This window comes from Rhineura floridana, chromosome 2 (assembly GCF_030035675.1).
Source record: "Rhineura floridana isolate rRhiFlo1 chromosome 2, rRhiFlo1.hap2, whole genome shotgun sequence".
Classification (NCBI taxonomy): domain Eukaryota; kingdom Metazoa; phylum Chordata; class Lepidosauria; order Squamata; family Rhineuridae; genus Rhineura; species Rhineura floridana.
The window spans coordinates 80,561,961-80,584,716 of NC_084481.1; the positions used below are offsets into that span (position 1 = coordinate 80,561,961).

The 22,756-nt window shown below is 39.4% G+C and overlaps 1 protein-coding gene across 11 annotated transcripts in view; it reads left to right on the forward strand.

The window, feature by feature from the left end:
* Positions 1-22,756, forward strand: part of MYLK (myosin light chain kinase) — a 323,824-nt gene that overhangs the window by 237,234 nt on the left and 63,834 nt on the right. For all 11 annotated transcript variants that reach the window (XM_061609072.1, XM_061609074.1, XM_061609073.1 and 8 more), the window contains 3 exons: positions 7,137-7,187; positions 8,848-8,975; positions 20,201-20,354. In XM_061609072.1, coding sequence (XP_061465056.1) covers positions 7,137-7,187; positions 8,848-8,975; positions 20,201-20,354 — 333 coding nt within the window. The remainder of the gene's footprint in view (positions 1-7,136; positions 7,188-8,847; positions 8,976-20,200; positions 20,355-22,756) is intronic.

Consider the following 22,756-nt stretch of genomic DNA (forward strand, 5'->3'; position numbering starts at 1 on the left):
TTGAGTCTCAGCCAGGTTATTATACTTTATAGTTTATGCCATCCTGACAAGCTGTGACTGAGTTAATACTGGCAAAGAGCAGGATTTTCCATGAGGACTTTATTTACAGTGCATTCTACATAGCTATCTGGGGACAGATAGAAAGGAAAAGCGTGATTGTTATTGATTGCCACATATAGAATTAGATCCCGAAAGCTTATCTGTGCATTACACAATCCACACAATATAGATTCTGCTGCAGTAAGAATTTTCTTTTATTCCTGAATTTTTATTTTCTTGTCTGTACATGCACAAACTATTGTCAAAAATCGATTCCAAATTACCCATGTTATCTCAGTAAAGTTCAGCTTAGAGATCCTTCTAAAATGTGGTTTTATTTCAGCAGCAGGCATTCCTCAAACATGGTCAACCCATCTTAATCAGATCAAATACTTTGCTTTGCATCTGCTTCTTTATATAGACATAAATTGCTTCATATCATTTTATTTTCCATTGCCTGTTGTTGCAGTCTCAGTATGGGTCTAAAATTGCACCTAGAATTTCCGGGACTTACACTTGTTTTCTGCTCCCTAACCACCCTGTTTTTTGTTTTTGTTGTTTTGCTTTTTTTACGTTGTTCATGCTTATGAAGCATATAACAATAGGACTGATACCTCTCCGTTTTCCTCCAGGACTATAGGGGGAACTGAAGATCAGTACGCAGAGCAACTTTAGATCCAGATAACCAAAAGCTGAGGATAGTTAGGAATGGGAGCAGACTGCTTATGGCAATTTTTCCCCCTATTGGCTCAGTGCTCCTCTGCTATCACTTAACTCAGTGGTGGGCTCCTGGTTTCAGGGGACCTGAGCCAAATTCTACATCATCGAATCCCCACTACTTGAAATTTCACACAGTGCCCCAGAGCACCTGATAAGGCATTGTTCTAGACTGTTGTGGGAAGTTTAAAATCGTTTGTGATTCTATGATTCTGAAATGCAGACACTAAAGAATATAGGACACTGCATTATACAGAGTCAGACCATTGGTCTACCTAGCTTTGTATTGTCTACACTGATTGGCAGAGCTTGTCCAGGGTTTCAAGCATGAGTCTCTCTTAGCCTTACTTGGAGATGCTGGAAACTGAACCTGGGACCTTGCATGCAAAGCAGATGCTCTACTACTGAGTTATGCCCCTTCCCAAATAGTGGGGGTGGGTGGATAGAGAGAGGGTGGATTGCATTGGACAGTGTTTTCTCCCCACTCTCCTATGGCTGCCACTTCCCTCCGCTTGGTTGCCTAGGGTCTGTGACAAGAGAGAAAGTGATTCATGCCATAACAAGCCCCGGGTGAGTCAAGTCACATGATAGTAGAGAAGGGGAAGAGTAGCAGGGGAAAACTTGTCAGAGCTCACCTTTACACAGCTCTCTTCTGCTGTTGATCCACATACCTGAGTTCAAGCAGGGTGAAGGAGCATCATGCATTATTTATTTTATTTATTATTAGATTTATATCCCAACCTTCCTCCCAGTAGGAGCCCAGGGCTGCAAACAACAGCACTAAAAACTCTTTAAAACATCATAAAAACAGACTTTAAAACATATTAGAACAAAAAGTATTTAAAAACATATTTTTTAAAAAAGCTTTAAAAACATATTTTTTTTAAAATAGAAAAGGTTTAAAAAATATTAAAAAGTAATTCCAACACAGATGCAGACTGGGACAAGGTCTCTACGTACAAGGCTTGTTGAAAGAGGAAGGTCTTAAGTAGGCGCAGAAAAGATAATAGAGATGGCATCTGTCTAATATTTAAGGGGAGGAAATGCCACAGGGTAGGTGCAACTATACTAAACATCTGTTTCCTATGTTGTGTGGAACAGACCTTGTGATAAAATGGTAACTGCAGGAGGCCTTCGCCGGCAGAGCGCAATGATCGACTGGGTATATAAGGGATAGGACGGTCTTTCAGGTATCCTGGTCCCAAGCTTTATAGAGCTTTGTACACCAAAACTAGAGCCTTGAATTTATCCTGGTAGCTAGTACGTAGCCAGTGCAATTCTTTCAGCAGCGGGGTGACATGTTGACGGTACCCTGCCCCAGTGAGCAGTCTTGCCGCCGCATTTTGCACCAGCTGCAGCTTCAAGACAAACCTCAAGGGTAGCCCCACATACAGCGCATTACAGTAATTCAGCCTGGAGGTTACTAGTGCATGGACAACAGTGGTCAGGCTATCCCGGTCCAGAAACAGCCGCAGCTGTTTTACCAGACGACGGACCTGCTCTTTCAGAGATTGTACAATCCCATCCAAAGCAGGCAGCTCACCAATTATCCGAACTCAGGAACCAACAACCCACAGCACCTCTGTCTTGCTAGGATTCAGACTCAGTTTATTGGCCCTCATCCAGCCCATCACCGAGTCCAGGCAGCAGTCAAGGGCTTGCATGGCCTCTCCCAATTCCAATGTTACAGATAAATAGAGGTGGATATCATCAGCATGCTGCTGACACATTGTCCCAAATCTCCTGATGACTGCTCCCAAGGGCTTCATATAGATGTTAAACAGCATGGGAGACAAGATGGTACCCTGCAGCACCCCACAGCACAACTGCCAGGAGGCCGAAACACAATCACCCCATGCTATCATCTGAAAATGACCCTGGAATGCCTTTCATTTCCAGCAGTCTCTTTCCATTCCCAAACACATCTATCTTCTTGCTTTGGTGCACTCCCTCTTTGTGCAGGGATAGAAAGAGCACCCCAGGTGCTCCGCAGGGTTCCATCTTGTCCTCCATGCTATTTAACATCTGTATGAAGCCACTGGAAATTTGGAATGAGGTGCTATCAATATGCACCAGCTCTACCTCTCTATTCCATCTGAATCAGGTGAGGCAGCTGAGGTGTTGAATCAATGCTTGGAGGCTGTGATGGACTGTATGTTGGCCAATAAATTGAAGCTGACTCCTGAAAAAACAGAGGTGTTACGTGTTCAGAGTTCTCATGTCCAGGAGGTGGGAAGATGGCCTGTTCTGGATGGGGTTGCTCTTTCCTTGAAGGAGCAGATCCACAGTCTGGGGGTACTCCTTGATTCAGTATGGTCACTGGAGGTTCAGGTGGTCTCAGTGGCTAGGAGTGCCTATTTCCGGCTCTGGCTGGTTCACCAGCTTCTGCCTCTTTTGGACAGAGAAGACTTGGCCACAGCGTTCCATGCTCTGGTAACTTCCAGGCTGGATTATTGCAGTGCACTGTACATGGGGCTCCCTTTGAAGACGACTCAGAAACTGGTCCAAAATGCAGCAGTCAGATTACTGGCAGGGGTTCCTTTTAGAACTAATATAATCCCTTTTATCTTCCAGGAGCCACCTGCCAGTGATGGGCTAGGCTAGAGCAAAAGCAGACAGAGCAATTTATCAGAGCTCGGAGGTTACTTTTAAAAAGGAATAAATTACCATTACTGTTACATGGCCCCCAAAAGGAATAAATTACCATTACAATTGTTCTGAAAGGAATTGATTACTTTACTGTTACTCAAAAGTAATCACTTCAATAACACTTAAGTAACTTAAAAAGAATCAGAGTGCTGACAAGGTGCTGGCCTTGGCTGGTGCACACCTAAGTCACCTAAAACAACATTAAAAATAAACACACACACAGGTAGTAGAATAGTTCTTTTTATCCATAAGATAGTGGTGGTCTCTCCGCTGGTAAGGGGGGAGGGAAGGGAGTCAAAGGTCACCACTCAGATCTTTGCATATCAGAACAAGTGCAACCCCCCCACATACACACACACTCAGCGAGCAAGCATAATCTCTCTCACTTAACCACCTCCTGGACCCTGCCGTGCCACGAACTAAGGGACATCCACCCAAGCAAACATTTTTCCCTGAGATGCAAAAGAGTTAAAACATTGCAAATGCAGCAAAGCAGCCAGGGAGGGCAGCGGAATCCGCTTTGTGTGCCAAGTGCAAACACAGTGTTCTTTCTCTCTCTCTCTCTCACTGACACACGCACTCACGCATGCATGCATGCATGCTGTCATTTTTCACCTCCAAAGTTCCTTATCTCCATTCTGCTGCTGCCTCCTTCTCCTCCTTTATCCACGTTCTTGCCCTCCGTCTCCTTTCTCCCTCCACTCCATTCTTCTCCACCACCATCCATTTTTTTAAACAATTGTTTTCTCCACTGCACCCCTGTCTCGCTCTCCACCTCCTCCCTCGTCACCTCTTACCCACCCAGTGTGAGGGAAGAGCAACTCTGCATAGAAGCCCAGTTTGAGGCACATGATTTTCATCCACAAATCAGAGGAGCAGAAGACTTCCCCTGCTCCCCTCCCTCCAAATAATGCCCAAAAGTAATGCTGGAAACATTACAATTATTCCTCAAAAGTAATAAAATTACTCCTTGTTCTATTACAAGCAAAATGTAAAGGAATTACCCACTCGTTCCTCAAAAAAGTAATGAATTACAAGTAATTTGGTTTTTGGAACTAATTACTTCCAAGCCCTGCAATTTATATACATTGTACAGTGGGCTAGTTTTACACACAGTCACACACTCCTCTCTATCCTCCAACTAGGCATACAAGAGTCATTGTCAGAGTTCAAGGCCACATTCCACTGAGGCAAAAATGCTCAAGAAAGGTGCAAAGTAGGACAGGTGAGGGGTGTCAGCTGTGGAGAGGAGCTGTGGCTGAAGAGAACATAGGTAGCCTGGGGAGCTTCCAGAGGGCCAGGTAGAAAGGCCTGTAGGACTGCATTTGGCCCACGGGCCTAGGGTTCCCTGACCCTGGTTTAGACAGTACTGAGCTGGGTGGACCAATGGTCTGCCTTGGTATAAGGCGGCTTCCTGTGTTCCTTGTGTAATACACTAAAGGCAAAACTATAGAAAGGCATGTGGGGGGAAGCATGACCATACATACAGAGACCTTTGCATTAGAGTGGGATTGTCTCATTCTTTGGACTTGGATTCCCAAAGAGATTGGCCACTACTGAAATATGATAATCAGACAAGTTCTGAGAGACTTACATTTGTTTGTCTGTTTGTTTATATCCAAAACTGTGCTGTTTGCTGAGGTGGTATATAAGCTAAAATAAAAAACAGTTTTAAATTTTTTAATAATCAGGAATTGCCTTGATGGGACTTGGATGGTTACAGATTCCCATTTGTATTACTTTTACCATATACTGTAACCTCGTGTAGCTCCTGCACTTTCTCTTTCCAGTTAACAGTGCACACACTTTCTTCATGCACTCCTGTCCTCACCTGGCCTTCACCTTTGTCTTAACTTTGTAAATTCTTTTGGCAAGAATCACTACTGTAGTGTTTTATTTATACACAATTGAGCCACATGTAAACTAGTTTACTAGCTATTTTATTGAATAGATAATCTGTTCTCTATCGGAAATTGACCATGCCTGCATTTATACCTATTTGCAGGTATATACTAGGGAAGGAAAGATCTGTCAATTTCGGTTCTCTCAGTTTTTTATTTTTCTAATCTTAAATTAAGTTTTCCATATTTCTGCAGCAATTTTTTAAAAAGTCCTCATGAAAATTCTTCAGCATTTTAGTGCTAATTTATCCTAATTAATTTTGTAGGCAGTTCTGATTAATGTACACATTCTTGCAAGCCATTTCTTGTCAGATAATGCATTTTTGCATTCTATTTTCACTCATATATTCATTTTATGCACACTTTTCCCCTAAAAGATGCATTTTTGTAAACTTTTGTTGGCTGTTAAACTGCATTACAAAATTCTAGTAAGTGCGGATTTCAAAGGATGGCTGTGTTTCATTTCTCATATTGTTTTGGAAATTGCAGATTTCATAGGTACGGCTTAATATGTGAGTTAAATTAAATTCTCACCCATCTCTAGTCTGTACACTTGCAGCATTGTACATATGACAAAATATATTCACAAGGGTACACATGTTCCTACACAGAAGTGATATCCACATAGGAAGCTTTTCCTGTGCAAAGCAGCTTTAAGTAATAACATAATACCTTGTGGAGGTAGGCTTTGCTCGGTCTCCACCCTTTGGTGCAATTACATGAGATTTTTCCATTTAGTGGTTTTACTGTGACTCAGACTACTATGTAGAGAGCGATTTACTGAGAAGGAAGGAGGAGTTGGGGAGTTTTGTGTTGCTATTTTTAGTAAAATGCCTGAAAAGGGAAACAAGAGGGAGATTGGGACAGACACAAACACAGACGCTTCTGAGGATCTCTACTTTGGGACTCTTAATATTTGAGCCATTGAAATGGCATGACAAAATGTTCTGTAGCTGCAGTACCACACAGAGGAGCATTTCCTTACACAATGCATTTTTTTTCTCATGCTTCAAATGATGCTGCTTTAATGACAGCCTTTTGATACTTTGCAAATTCACCCTTTTTAAAAAAAAATAAATCTGTACAGGTGATTCATTACCTTGTTCATAGTGTAGGAGTATTTGTCCTTTTTCCTCAGAGCCCACTCCTAACAGGAAACATGTACATTCTGGGGGCAGTGCACCTTACCCTCTGTGGCCCACTTCCTCTGAGGGTGAAACTGCACCATTATATTGAAGTTTCATGTCTGGGGCTCCCAATATAACTGTGTTTTTATAAAAGCAGCTGTGGGTGTCCCCATTTGGATTGGAGCCATGGTATGGGAGAGGAGGGGTCAAATCCTTTTTCCTCCTTCCCCAGGGGCCCTGACACCAAATCCCACCCCCCCAGCTGCTAATAGGTGCAGAGAGGAAAAATGATTGATGCTAAAAAGATTTACTGCACAGATTTCCATCTCTGTGGCTAATAGCAACTGCAGGGAGTTGATATAGATTGCGGTCGCCACAGTGAGGAGAAAAGGGTTAAAATCTTCTTTTTCTAGCATCATAACCCCAATCCAATGCAGGGATTCCTATGGCTGTTTTTACAAAAATAAAATGATGCTGGGAGCTCCCAACATGAAATGTAGTTTAGCCCTGAGTCTCACCTCATTATAGTGCCTTGTTCACACCGTTCCCTTTCACAACCAGGTAGTTTCTGCTTGGATAGTAATCCATCATGAGCAGCAGCAGCACTGAACCAATTTAACTAGACAAACAAACAAGCAGGAATTCACATGTTTTATTGTGTTCTTCACAAAGTTCATCTTTAAACCTCTTTTTTTCTGATTAGGTGAGGCAACAGTAAAGAAGAAACCAGCTCCAAAGACTCCTCCTAAAGCAGGTATTGATTGGAATGCTTGTCTACTATAAATACAGGCAACAAAATAATAAACACAAAATAATATACCATACTACACATTTCAAACAACCTTGTCATTTGTATCCATTTGAGAAGCCTATGAGGTGTGGTTTGATGGTTCAGAACAACATTTCTCAGTTACTTGTGTTCTTTCATAGGTCTGATGTCTAATGAGATTTTGACTTTGCTTTTATCAGTGCGATACAGCATTTTGTATTGAGGTTTAACACACACAGCATTTTCAAGAGATTTTGGAGTTCTCTGAAACAGGAAGTCTCAAACTCCCTCTTACTAACCTCCCAAATTAAAAGAAAAAGCCAAGCAGAACTGTTTGTTTATTTATTTATTACATTTATATACCGCCCCATAGCCAAAGCTCTCTGGGCAGTTTACAGCAATTAAAAACATTTAAAATATATATACAATTTTTAAAACACAAAAACAATTTAAAAACACAATTTTATAAATAAATAAATAAGTAGAACTGGACAAAGGAACAGCAGTTCAAAGATTAACCAAATTTTTATCTTGCATCAGAAACTTTTTTTCCTCTAATGGATAGATTTCTGTCCCACAAATGCCCTCACAGTGAACCAGGCCTGGATAAGTTGTAACCAAATGAAATCCATCAGCTATATATTAGGGTTAATTTCATATATGCTTGACAACCGCCTGTTTTTGCAGTTAAAGAAAAAACACAAGTGTAACAAGCCAATTAAAAAATGGCTGGTTAGCTGCATTCAGCTTGGGGCAAGAGATGGGTGAGCTGTCTCAAGGTCCCCGCAGATTAACTCAGAAACTGAGTTCTTCCTCCCCGAAGGCTCAGTTCTTCCCCCAGAGGACATGAAAAAAAACCATGCCTTCTCAGCCTACATCATCTTCAGGAAAAGATTTAAGAAGCTCCACAGACTAAAACCAAGGGAGGAAGCCCATCCCCATGGAAGTTCCCATGGTGGATGAATTTCCTTTTCCCTGACCTTTTGCTTTTAGCCAATAGTCAGTGCAGCTAATACTGAGCTAGGTGGGTCAATGGACTGACTCAGCAGCTTCCTCTGACTGACAGTGCTCTACAGAATTTCAAAGAAGGTTCTCTTGCAGCCCTACCTAGAGATGCCAAGGATTGAACCTGGGACCTTCTGCATGCAAAGCGATTGCTCTACCGTTTAGTTACATCCCTTCCTCATTTGTCAGCCAATCATTTGCTACTTTGTCATCCTGAGGTCATGTATGCTGACAGAGCTATTGGTATGCTTGATCTTTACTTCCAAACCCCCATCCCTGGCTAACAAATGCTTCCCTCAGCCAGGAAGAACCTTTTTTGTTGAGCTCTTTTCACAGGTATAGCTTTGAAAAATGGGTTAGAGAAATGGAGATAGGTTAACATATCCATTTGAATGTGTTGATGTGATAACTTCAACAAAATTGTCTGTGAGCACAGGGAACAACCCTACATCAGTGAAAAATGGGAAAAAGCAGAGGCACATAGATACTAGGTGCAGTTTTAGGTCTCAGGCATCACTTTTCAACATAGCTAAGATATTATTTTGATTTGCAAGGCAAGATGGAATGGCTTCCTTACTCAAAGCCAGAAACATGCTCCTCTGAAAAGCCTACCTCTAAAGGAAATCCTTCTTTTTATCAGCTCTTCCTCCTCAGATTGTTCAGTTTCCAGAAGACCAAAAAGTTCGGGCTGGTGAATCAGTGGAACTGTTATGCAAAGTAGCAGGAACTTTGCCCTTAACATGTACCTGGATGAAATTCCGGAAGCAGGTAACACAATCCTGGTTGCTATTCTTTTAATTGTAGATAGCATGATAGAGGGTGGAATATGAAAATAATGTGTATATGTGTTAAGTATTCATGATGGCTGGGAATAATCTCTTGCACATTCCGTCAAATGCCAGATATATATATCAACAAACGGATAGGTTAGGGCAAGTAGCCTTTTATCCTATGAAAGATCCTAGTAAGGATAACTCTGTAGAATGAATGTTGGTTCATGCTGAATGGGACTACTGAGTCCTAACCTGAAATAGTGGTAAAGCAGACACCTATGGCAAATGTATAGTTCAATGGCGACTTTGTTTTCTTGAAATAAGGGCTAAACTACAAATGATGCTAAAGATTAGTGAAATGTAATGGCAAGTGCTCTCTACTGTCCAATGAGGATTAGGGCTGCAATATGCTGGGAGAAGAGACTGAACCTCCCGTGGCCTGTAACTCCAGTCCTAGCAAATATCCCCACCCTCTATAAGCTGCTGTTCGCCTGTGGAGGAAAATCTGCTAAATGGGAGTATCTCTCCTGAAACTGATAACAGCAAGACAGTATTCCTAAGAACATAACATCCCAATAAGATCAGTTAAAGCATCAATAAAAAATAAATATTGCTTGTTAAAAGAAATTCACATCTGAGAGATACATCTCAAAGATTAAATCCCCCTTGCTACTTAATATTTACTACTTAATATTAAGTGCTTCCTACTTAATATTTAATAAACTTGCATGAAATTACAAGTGATGCAGTTAGCTTTTGGCTCATAAACTCTTAAAAAACCAACCCTTCTCTTACAATCACTACAAGAGTAGGTGATCATACTGTATGCTCCTTGTGGGCAGACACTTGTATTTTTGCTTCTGAAATCCTGTAAAGTCCCGTTTACACTGACAGTAATAATAGTACATTATCTTATGCAAATAAATAAATTCTAATGACTTGCCTCTCCCTACACCTCTCCTGAGCACTCCCACATATGCACTGTGGAGGTGAATTTTTGCCTCATCCCAGCCTGTGTGGAAGCAGTCAAAGATAGTCTTTAGATCCTGGATTACAGATAACTGCTGCTTTGCCTCAGGGTGCTGACTGAAAAGCCAGTCATGTCATAAGGCTCTTATTATTTGATTTTTAGAATGAGAGAGAGAGAGAGATACAGTTGCTACGCTCCAAGGTTTTCTTGTCATTAACTGCTCTCACTTTTGCATTCTTGTAGTTTTATTGGTCCCTGCTTTTCTTACCAATTTTAATATTTTCAACAAATGTGCCTAAAATTCCTTTAGCTGTCCCGTTTGTTAGTACCTCTTTTGAATCCAGAAAAATCCATTGCAATTGTAGCTCCCTTGGAAGAGTATACTTCATTATTTTAGATAAATATTAGTCTGAGCCCATTTGAGCAGAATGGTAAGTGTTTGGATATTAGCTTTTCTTTTGTGCCCCACTATATCACTTGTGTTCAGTGGAAAATGCTCTTAAACTTTTCTTTTTTGACAAGTGGTGAGGTGTATCCAGTTTGATCCAGGCTAATCTTCCCTAACTGGTGTTCTCCTTGAAGAGTAGTTGGTGGCTGTAGTCTCCTTTGGCTGATGGATGGGGCCAGGATGTTCTTTTCCCTTGTTTCTGCAGTCCCAGAGCAACTGACCATTGAAGATGAGTGTTCTTTCTGGCAGGGATATTTTATGATGATTATTTCTTTTCTGCTCATTTGCTAGCTTTTTAATTGGTTTTATGAATGTAGCTTATTTTTGTTTGTTAGTCGCCTTGAGTGATTTTGTTTTCAGTTAGAAAGGCAGGATATAAATATTCATAATTAAGAAATAGATCTATGCATCTGTTATAAAAGCAGGAGGAGGAGGGTGGACATGTGTCCTACGTTACAGAGAATGGTCCTCTATTTGGAGCCCTCTGTTTGAATGGCTCTTTGGTCCAAGTCAAATTTAAAAATTAAGAAAAACCCATAAGAAGTGAAACCCATAAGAAGATGATGCTGTCCGTCAACAACATTCAGACAACAGAAAGAGCAGGAACACAGGTTACTGGGTCACAGTATTCCCAATATTGGCCAGTTGTATTTTTATTTTATTTTTATATTTGTGAGACCTTCCACCCTCTCACTATCTTCAGAGCCCCAAGGGTTCTCTTGGCTTCTGAAAACATGTGGTGAGTTCTTCACTCTGATCAGTAGAGCCCTCCTTGTCCTCAAAGCCCATCTGAGACCTGTTTATTTAAGCAATCTTGCTTTCCTACTAATCCATCTATTGATCAGGTGTGTAAATAGCCCCTCCCTCTCTCCAGTTAGCCCTTTCCCTTCTTGACTCACCACTGGAGTGCCTAGCCCCAGAATTGCTGCGTTTTCCTTCCTCTCATGACGTGTCTTACATTCCCGTGGCAAGGCTTGCCCATAGCTTAGCTCAATACTCTTGTCTTGTTCTGCTACTCCTTCTCCATCTCTGCTCCTTCTCTGCTTGGAACCCTGTCAAAATGTGCTGCCCAACATGCCTTTATCTTCTGGTTGGTGAAGCACCTCTCTTTCTTGGTGGGGAGGCACCCTACCCAGCCTCTTCCAGCCTGTTTAGTTTACCTCCACAGCTGACTGTTTCCCCAGCCACTCCTGATAGAAGTATTTCTAAATTTGCATAGAGACATGTATAAGCATATGCAAATATTATGTAAATATGTGTTGTCTTGTGTTCTCATTTTTGATTATGCATTTCCTCCTTTTTTTGGTAATGGTTAAGTGGCCAGCCTAGTGCCAGTTCCTGGGCAGCAATCAACCAAGATGACTTCTGTTTCTGGATGATGTTTCCTAGGCCTCCAGTGTCAGATCAGTAGTACCAGTTGATCACTTCTGGTATAGTCTATGTAACCATAATACCTCTGTTAGCCTTGGGATCCCAACAATCTGTTCTGTCAAGTGGCATGATCACAATGTTGAATTCCTAGCTCATCACCCTTTTCAAGGTTTTCCAGTGTCTGGTGATCTTGCCAGATGTTGCTAAATTCCATAGACAACATGCCACAATCACCCGGATGGAGTGGAGTGGGGTGGGATCCATTGCTAATTAGTTCATCATACAAAAATGAGATGGCACCATTCCTTGACAACAAAGCTGAGGGTGGTGTATGATGCAGACATTTACATTTCTTCAGTTGCACAGAACTACATAGTATGAGCTGTGTGTTAAGGTTTGCTAAGTAAAAGAACTGTTAAAGAACCTGCTGAGAACTAAAATGCTAACTTCCCAATATATTGTGATTTTATTACCACTCCTGCAGGATCAGCTAGAGAAAGCTAGCTTTTGTGGTCTTTTGCCAAAACAGGCTTTGTTACTTAGACCTTCATGATTTTTTTATTGTCTCAAACTAAGACAAACTAAGAAGCCAAACTAAATAGACTTCATTTTTAATGAAGCTCTGTGGATGAGCTGGAGAAACTCTTATCTAACAGGAAGTGGAGGACGAAGGAGGGGAGGTCACTGACACTATTATTCTATTATCATATTTAGAACAGACTGTGCTGTTTTTTTTTACAGTCAAGTATTTGCCTTCTTGCTGGCCCTAGTTGACTTAAACTTCAGGAAAATCTAGTTCTAAGTATTATTTACATTTTGGCCCCGATTTTCATCTTAGCATCATAAAGTAATGGTCTAAAGTATGTTGCAGACTTGTACTGCAAAACTGGATTTCATTCCTCTGAGAATAGGTAGATCTTCCATCTTTTTTCCCCCAAGTCAAATTTGTTTACTCTGTCCAGATTGGAAATTTGAAGCATTTGCAGTGATTTTTTTAAAAATAAAAATAATAAGCAGCTGAAAACCTAGATTATTCTTTATTTAAAGGCTGTTCTATTTATTTTTATAACCTGCTGTTCCACTGTGTAAGTAATATTTATATGGCATGGATTTTGTACATCCAGTTTACTCAATTATTAGAGCAGCTCCTCTTGGCAATCGTACACACTGAGTACAATGATTAGACTGTGGTTCTCTCTGGGTGTAAGTGGCTGTTTAAGCACTTGACTGTCTCATTCGTGATTTATGTGTTTGCTGTGGGAACTTCCAGTGTACCCACAGCAAACATGATTGCTGCATGAAGTGTGGAGGCACACTTAATAATGTTGAATATGAGCTTGTCTTCATTGATGTTCCTCTATCTGAAAGGGCAGAGTATAACTCAAAGCCAGGGAAAGTCAACCCTTCTAACTAGGGAGGCCTAGGGCTACTTCCAGTCCCAGAGAAGCAGGAGATAAACACTATTTTAGTGTAATGTGTGAACAAGGCCTAAATGTGACCAACACTAAAGGACTGTTTGGATAACGTCTCTCCTTCTCTTCACCTCTTTGCAAATGATATTGGGAGCAGGTCTGGGGCTTGCGTGCTTCTTGCTTCTTCCCTTCCATGCAGAGGTGTCAACAGGATTTTCTTGACCCAGTACGTTGTATGTGGATGAGGTTGTCAGCCCCATCTCAAAAAAGAGGACACAAATGTGCATAAGCAAATTTATATGTAGAGATACAAATTTAGAAAGAATTACTGTGGGTGAACAGCCAACTAGTTTATGCTGGTCATTTACTGTAACAATAAAGATTTGAGCCAACTAGTCAGTGGGTCTGCTCTGAGTATGACTAACATTATTTATTTATTTATTTATTATTTCAATTTATATACTGCCCTTAGCAAAATAGCTCTCAGGGCGGTGAACAAACGAGATAAAATACAATATATCATAATAAAAATACAAAAACATATATGAACAAACAACAAAAAACACAACAAAAACAAAATAAATACTACAAAAATTAAAAATACAGATTAAAAGATTAAAAGACTTCCGGGAAGGGTGACTTCGCTTGTGCCTGCTTTTGGGACGGGCTCCCGCCTCAAAAGAAGCTTATTCAGATATAAATCAGTCAGAACATTTTTTTTTTCGACTGATGAAATTTCTCCCGGGCAGGGAGAAACGTAGAGATCAACCTCAAAGCCTGTTTTTGTTGGGAGGACTGGATTTCATTAATTTATGAGATAAGGTCCAGCCAACAATGCCGGACGGACTTCCTAACAAGCTCTATCTGCTTAAGCGATACGTTTATCTTTTCTTGAAAGAGAGAACGGACTGGACTTCCGGGAAGGGTGACTTAGCCTGTGCCTGCTTTTGAGACGGGCTCCTGCCTCAAAAGAAGCTTATTCAGATATATCAGTCAGTTTTTTCTTTTTTTTTGACTGATTAAACTTCTCCCGGGTAGGGAGAAACGAAGAGATTAACCTCAAAGCCTATCTTTGTTGGGACGACCAGATCTCATTAATTTATGGGACGAGGTCCAGCCGACGAAGGTGGGACGGATTTTCAATAGCAAGCTCTATCTGTTAAAGCGAAAGTTCATCTTATCTTCTAAGAGAGAACGCACTAACAGGCAAGCACCCTTCTTTCTATATTTTTCTTTTACTTGACTTAAATTGTTGCTGTTTAAAAGAGATTTGCCAGATTGATCGGTTTTTGACATCTCACTGGGGAGCCGTAACTTCTCTCTGCTACGCACTAATTAATAGCTTATCTCTGTTTTTGTTGCAAAAAGCTGTCCTGGATTTGCATTCTAAAGATACACACAGAAGAGGGATTTCTATTCCAGATTTTTATTTTGAAAAATATTATACTGTTTTGAGACTACTCTCTTTTTGGTCTATTTTATTTTGACGAATCTGTTTCTTGACGATTGCCATTAATTGCTTCGATCCTGGGAACTGCATTTTGTTTACTTAACTATTGGAGAGATAAGGCTGTCTGCTCTGTTTATACTGTGATGTCACCAAGTTTGGAGTATTAACCCAATTGTTGCTGAAATAAGAAGTGGTTTTCCTATATTTTTCTTTTAAAATGGCAATTAAGAAAGTGGCTGAGAATCTGGAAATAACTATGTTTCAGAGAATAATGAATGAGATTGAGATAACGAAAATTGAATTGAGTAAAATGAAGCAGGAGATTAAAGATATAAGGGTCCCTGTGAGAGAGGTGACCCTGGAAGGGGTCCCTGTGAGAGAGGAGACCCCGGAGATTGGAATAGGGGTCCCTGTGAGAGAGGAGACCCTGGAGACTGGAATAGGGGTCCCTGTGAGAGAGGAGATCCCGGAGATTGGAACAAACGTGGAACAGGAACAAGATTTGGAGTCTATGGACTTTAGAAATAAAATCTATTGTTTGGAACTTAATGTTATCTCTGAAGAAATTAATGAAGATTCTAGAGATAAAGTTATCAATGGCATGGATTATCTTCTGGACTGGAATGATGTGATGGAGCCCAATATAGAGAAAATCTATGGAATTAACTGCAGCCATGTGACAATGGAAAAACTTTTAAGAGATGACCCAGTGTATTTTGAAAAAAAGAACAGAGATATGATTTTACAGCAGTATTTCAGCAACTTATTCAGAATGGATGGCAAGAAAATATTTGGGATAGAGGTAATTCCCATCAGACTCTTATTATATGACTATGGCTTTGACAGCAAGATTATTATGGAATACTGATAATGGAAGATTGGATATTGAAATTACTGGACTTAACAAGACTACTGAAGATGGAAGATGGAAAATGGAACTAATAGAGATAATAGAACAATGGCTACTGAAATTACTGAACCTAACAGATTCTGATGTGATGGATTAATTGAAATGTTTATTTTGACTATGGTTATGACAATAAGATTATCATAATTAGTAATGAGATGGATTAATCGATATGCTTATCTGGAAAAAAAAATTGATAGATATATTTCTTAAAGAATTGAAACCTCTCTTTGACTTTTTGTGGAAAGAATAAAGTAATGTTTATGAGATTTGATGATTAAGTAAGATAACTACTGGAGGAAAGTGATTTTATAATATGACTTAAGAGACAGGATTGCTATATATTATAGACTTATAACTGATTTGATCTTTGACAAATGGGAAGTCAATATTTTACTCTTTATTTTTTATTTTTGTTTTTTTTTTTTTCTTCTTTTCTTTTTTTCTTTTTGTTTAACTATTTTTGATTTTGTTTTTTGTCTTTGAATGTTTTATGATTTTGTCTTGTATGTTTTATGAAAATCTGAATAAAAATTATTGAAAAAAAAAAAAAAAAAGAAAGAGAGAACGGACTAACAGGCAAGCACCCTTCTTTCTATTATTTTTTTTACTTGGTTTAAATTGTTGCAGCAATTTGTCAGATTGATCGGCTTTGGACAACTTCTGGGTGAGATATAGCTCTTCTCTGTTATTCACGAAATTAACAGTTTATCTCTGTTTCTGTCGCAAAAAGCTGTCCTGGAAGTGCATTCTAAAGATAATAAACAGAAGAGGGATTTCTATTCCTGATTTCTATTCCGAGGAATATTATATTGTCTGGGACTATTCTCTTTTTGGTCTATTTTATTTTGACGAATCTGCTTCTTCACGACGCCACTAACTGTTTTGATGCTGGGAACTAAATTTATTTTGCATTCTTGAACATAGAGAGATAAGGCAGGTTGCTCTGTTTATACTGTGATGTCATCAAGCCTGGAATATTAACCCAATTGTTGCTGAAATAAGAAGTGGTTCTTCTTTATTTTTGTTTTGCTTTGTTTTCGTGGTTTTAAAAATGGCAATCAAGAAAGTGGCTGAGAATCTGGAAGTAATTATGTTTCAGAAAATAATGGATGAGATTGAGATAACGAAACAAACCCTGCGACAGGGTAGTAAGGAGCTGAAAATTGAACTGAGCAAAATGACGCAGGAGTTTAAAGAAATAGGGGACCCTGTGAGAGAGGAGAATGAGATCAGAGATGAGAAAAGAAAAAATAAAGGGAAGATACAAGCCCTGGAGATTGGAACAAATGTGGAATTGGAAAAAGATCTGGAGTTTATGGATTTTAGAAATAAAATCTACTGTTTGGAATTTAACGTTATCTCTGAAGAAATTAATGAAGATATTAGAGATAAAGTTATCAATGGCTTGGATAATCTTCTGGACTGGAATGATGTGATGGAGCTTGATATAGAGAAAATCTATGGAATTAACTGCAGCCATGTGACAATGGAAAAACTCTTAAGAGATGAGCCAGTGCATTTTCTAAAAAAGAAGAACACAGATATGAATTTACAACAATGTTTCAGCAACTTATTCAGAATGGATGGCAAGAAAATATTTGGGATAGAGGAAATTCCCATCAGACTCTTATTATATGACTATGGCTACAACAGCAAGATTATTATGGAATACTGATAATGGAAGATTGGACACTGAAATTACTGGACTTAACAGGACTATTGAAGATGGAAGATGGAACTAATAGGGATAATGGAATAATGGCTATTGAAATTATTGGACCTAACAGATTCTGATGAGATGGATTAATCGAAATGTTTATTTGGACTATGATTATGACAATAAGATTATTATAATTATTAATGAGATGGATTAATTGACATGTTTATTTGGAGAAAAATTGATAGATATATTTCTTAAAGAATTGAAACCTCTCTTTGACTTTTTGTGGAAAGAATAAAGTAATGTTTATGAGATTTGATGATTAATTAAGATAACTACTGGAGGAAAGTGATTTTATAATATGATTTAAGAGACAGGATTGTTATATATTGTAGACCTATAACTGATTTGATATGTGACAAATGGGAAGTCAACATTTTATTTTTTTTTGTTTAATCATTTTTGTTTTGTTTTGTTTTTTGTCTTTGAATGTTTTATGATTTTGTTTTCTATGTTTTATGAAAATTTGAATAAAAATTATTGTAAAAAAAAAAAAAAAAGATTAAAAAGTTAAGAAGATTAAAATGCCTGGGAGCATAAAAAGGTCTTTACCTGGCGCCGAAAAGATGGAAGTGTAGGCACCAGGCGTACCTCTTCGGGGAGGCTGTTCCACAACTCAGGGGCCACCACAGAAAAGGCCCTGGATCTCGTAACCACCCTCCGGGCTTCCCGATAGGTTGGTACCCGGAGGAGGACCTGAGATTCTGAACGAAGTGAACGGGTAGGTTCATAGCGAGAGAGGCGTTCCACAAGGTATTGAGGTCCCACGCCGTGTAAGGCTTTATAGGTCAAAACCAGCACCTTGAATCTCGCCCGGAAGCAAATAGGAAGCCAGTGCAGAAGCGCCAGGACAGGTGTTATATGCGAAGACCGACTGGTCCTCGTCAATAATCTGGCAGCTGCGTTCTGCACCAGCTGAAGCTTCCGAACTGTCTTCAAGGGCAGCCCTACGTAGAGCGCATTACAGTAATCCAATCTTGAAGTTACCGGAGCGTGGACAATGGAGGCGAGGTCGTCCCTGTCCAGATAGGGGCGTAGTTGGGCTACCAGACGAAGATGGTAAAACGCATTCCGTGCCACCGAGGCCACTTGGGCCTCGAGAGACAAGGAAGAGTCGAAAAGAACCCCCAAACTACGTACCTGTTCTTTCAGGGGGAGTGTAACCCCATCCAGAACAGGGTAAACATCCACCATCTGAGCAGGGAAGGCGTTCACCAACAATGTCTCGGTCTTGTCTGGATTGAGTCTCAGTTTATTAGCTCTCATCCAGTCCATTATCGCGGTCAGGCAACGGTTCAGCACATCAACAGACTCACCTGAGGAAGATGAAAAGGAGAAATAGAGCTGCGTGTCATCAGCGTAGATATAACCCTATAATTTAAATAGAAATACAATTACATTTCACCATAGTGGGAAAGACTGAACAGGTCAGATGATCTCTTGGACTACACTGCAGTGTTGATATATTACTCTTTCCATATTACTCCTTTTAAGTGACAACACTGGGTTACTTTGCAAAGCTGATGTAACCCACATACACACAATATCCCCCTCCCCCCAGCAATATGGCAAAGTAATGATGGACTTAATTTTTTTTTAAAGTTTACCATTTCAGGGGAGGGTATTGGGCACAAAATTAAACCATTTTGAAGGTTTTTTTTTTGTTCTTTCCTGATGTGTGTATGATTCTAGTATTTCTCTATAGCACTCATCAGTCACACCATTGACTTCAGTCATTGGCTAAAAACACTCTGAAACAGGTTCATTTCTCACAAAGCAATTGGTTAGAAATTTTGCTTTATTTCTCTTGTTTTTCAAGAGCTAGATACTTTTTAAAAAATTAGAGCTCAGAATCTGAGGCCCTTGCTGGCTCTGGGCCTGGTACAGCAGGTTCTCTTATACCCCTCTTGTCATGCTTCCATCTCCCCATCACTTCCACTTCTCTTCGCTGCTCATAGAAGCAAATGTAGGGATCCCTGTTTGTTTGAATGCAGGATTTGTCTAGGCCCTGGATATTGAATTTACTCTCAATGTGAGTTCAGTATCCAGTGTAAAAGGAGCTTATGTGATCAGATACTTATGGGATCTCAGTTGGCAGTTTTACATCTACGCAAGAGAAGGGTGGAGGTACCTCCAGGTCAGCATTCAAGGGTATGTTTCGCTGTAATGTAGAAATAAAATCCAAAAATACCATAACACTGTGCAATGATGGGATGGATACTGTTCTTGGAACCTTTAAGAAAAATCTTCGAGAAAGTTAAGATCTGTAAATGATGTTGTCAACAATGCGAGATGCTTAAATGGGCAAATCAATACATGTTAATTAGTACTTTGAGTGTACTTGACTGGAAACAGGGTTTTAGGATTCTTAATAGATGTTGTTATTAGATAAATGATTTGTGTCATGGTCAGTCTTACTTTTTGCTAGCTATAATTCATTTCTGTAAAAAGAGTACTATGGCATGGTCCTAAATTTTGAACATATTAGGTGAGATGGCCAAAGCCATTGTGACTGTGTCAGAATTGCTTAATATGTTTTTTAATAATGTTTTAACCCTTTTTAAAAAGTTTTTTAAATGTTTTTAACGCTGTTTTGTCTTAATGTGTTTTAAGATTTGTTTTTATGATGTTTTAAAGTGTTTTTAGTGCCTTGTTTGCCACCTCGGGCTCCTGCTGGGAGGAAGGGCGGGATACAAATTAAATAAATAAATAAATAATGTTATATAGAGTTTTAACTGCTGTGTTTCCTGTATAATGTGGTACAACAGGATCTACTGGACTGGTGTAAGGGGTAAGAAAAATTAGGGAGTCCAGCCAAATATAGATGTGGTCCATCCCACTCCCTACTGCCATTAGTATGTTCCGTTTGGTGACTCTTGGTTGACTTTTAGTTTAAGTTTTCAAAGTACCTGTCTTAACATATCCTTTTAATTTGACAGATCCAAGAGAGTGAACACATCAAAATTGAGAATTCTGAGAACAGCAGTAAGCTAACTATCTCCTCCACTAAGCAGGAACACTGTGGGTGTTATACTTTAGTAGTAGAAAACAAACTGGGCAGCAGACAAGCCCAGGTTAACCTCACTGTTGTAGGTAAGTACACTGGATTATTATTTTTGTACTTGTTGTTGAAAGGAAGCCTGGGGTCCTCAAACTACTTGAAGGGCAGACAGCCATTCCCAGTGATTCAGAAAAAGTTTGACCAGCTTGAATCAAAGCAATTAATTCCAGAAGAAAAACAGTGAATGGTTTTCTGTATGTTTGGAACCAGTTTATGTATTATTCTGTTTCCTTTTTGGTTGTAGAACTGCATCGCAAAATTCATAGAAGTGTGAATTTTGAAGGATAGGTGTGTTTCGGTGTCTATTCGGTTTCAGGAAATGAGAATTAGGTAGTTTTGTATTAAGATGTGAACCAACCAAATTTCTCCCCATCACTAATGATGGCACTTGATAGAAGCTATACTCAATATGTTCTAAAAGGCATTTATAATTTCATAATGTAAATTAGAACTTGGTAATTAACTAAATCTTTAACAAGTTGATAGTACTAGGCCTGACATTTTAAGGGCATTTGAGTAGTCAAAGACTGATTTTTGCTTCCGCCTTGGAAAATGGAAAACCTGCTCTGGAAAGGGTCATAAATGTGAGTTATTTTAAAGACATCTTTTTCACCCCCGCTGGGTGTAAATGTACATCACTTGGTTTTTAACTTGAAAATTAACACTCAGTACGAGAGCTACAGATAGGTATCTTGGAGAGTCCTCCTGCTGGGGGAAGAGATGCATTTAACATTTGTAAACCACCCAGAGAGCTTGTAAACTGCCCAGAGAGCTTCGGCTATGGGGCGGTATATAAATGTAATAAATAAATAAATACAGTGCTTAAGAGCCAAGAAACATTCAAGTCTTCATTTAAAATCAGTAGACCATCTGACTGTTATTACTTCTTATATAACATTCAGTTGGTCTACTGATTCTGTTGAATATGTACATGAAATACTTTTATTAGGGAATCCCTGCTCCAAGAGGGTATCTCTAGGGGACCAGGCATCTAATGTTGCTGCCGTGCAATAGCCTGACATAGAGTATAAGTGGCTCAATTTGTAGCAAGCAACTGGAAAGGCTCCCACAGGATAATGAATGAAATGTTCGGCTATGGTCATGACACTGAGCAGAGTATACAGAAAACACAAGTACCTTATTCTGTTTAGTTCAGCTTTTCTGAGTCTTGTCTGATAGAACTTTCCCTGCATCAAGACTTTGCAACAGCATCTAGTTGTGGATGTCGGCTCCAACTCCAAAGGATTATTTTGCTGAGAAAGGGCCCACCACCCCAACAGCCTCACCATTCTCACTTTGTACAGAGTACCCAACAAGCGTGTGACATTTCCAAGTTGGCATAACCCACATCTACCAGATTTTAGAGGGGCTTACTGGGGATGCCTTGCTTAAGGACCCCAAGGCCTTTGAGTCAGAACTATCTGGGGAAACAACATAGAAAATCTCTGCAAGGTACAAATTCATGTTTACAATAATTATTCCAGGCAATTATGCCCTTTTTTTGTCCCCAAATGGAATTCTTGAAGCAAAACAAGTGTTTTAAAAAAGAGTCAAAACTGCAGAAAATGTCTGTGTGGGGGAATAATATAATGCACTTATCAATAATTTAAGATATGCAGATGATACCATACTCTTGAGTAAGCAGAAACCAGTAATGATTTGAAACGAATGCTGGTGAAAGTTAATGAGGAAAGCACAAAAGCAGGACTATAGCTGAACGTCAAGAAGACTAAAGTAATGACAACAGAAGATTTATGTAACTTTAAAGTTGACAACGAGGAGATTGAACTTGTCATGGATTATCAATACCTCGGCACGGTCATTAACCAAAATGGTCAAGAAATCAGAAGAAGGCTAGGACTGGGGAGGGCAGCTATGAGAGAACTAGAAAAAGTCCTCAAATGTAAAGATGTATCACTGAACACTAAAGTCAGGATCATTCAGACCATGATATTCCCAATCTGTATGTATGGATGTGAAAGTTGCAGAGCTTGGAAGATTACTTTTAAAAAGTAATAAATTACAGTTACAGTTACTTGGCCAAAAAAGTAGTAATTACAGTTACAATTACAATTGCTCTGAAAGTAACTGATTACTTTTTCTCAAAAGTAATCACTGCAATTACATTTCAGTTACTTTTTTAAAAAAATGCCTACAAGGTGCTGGCCTTGGCTGCTTCACATCTAAGTAGCCTAAAACAATATTAAAACTAAACACACACACACAGGGGTAGTAGAAGGGTTCGAATCCCCACATAGCCATGAAGCTCACTGGGTGACCTTGGGCCAGTCACTGCCTCCCATGAAAACCCTATTCATAGGGTCACCATAAGTCGGAATCAACTTGAAGGCAGTACATTTATTTTTTTTATTTTGAAGAAGATGATTATGATAATGCAGCATTTCAAATTAATCCTGTATGACAAGCATTCCAT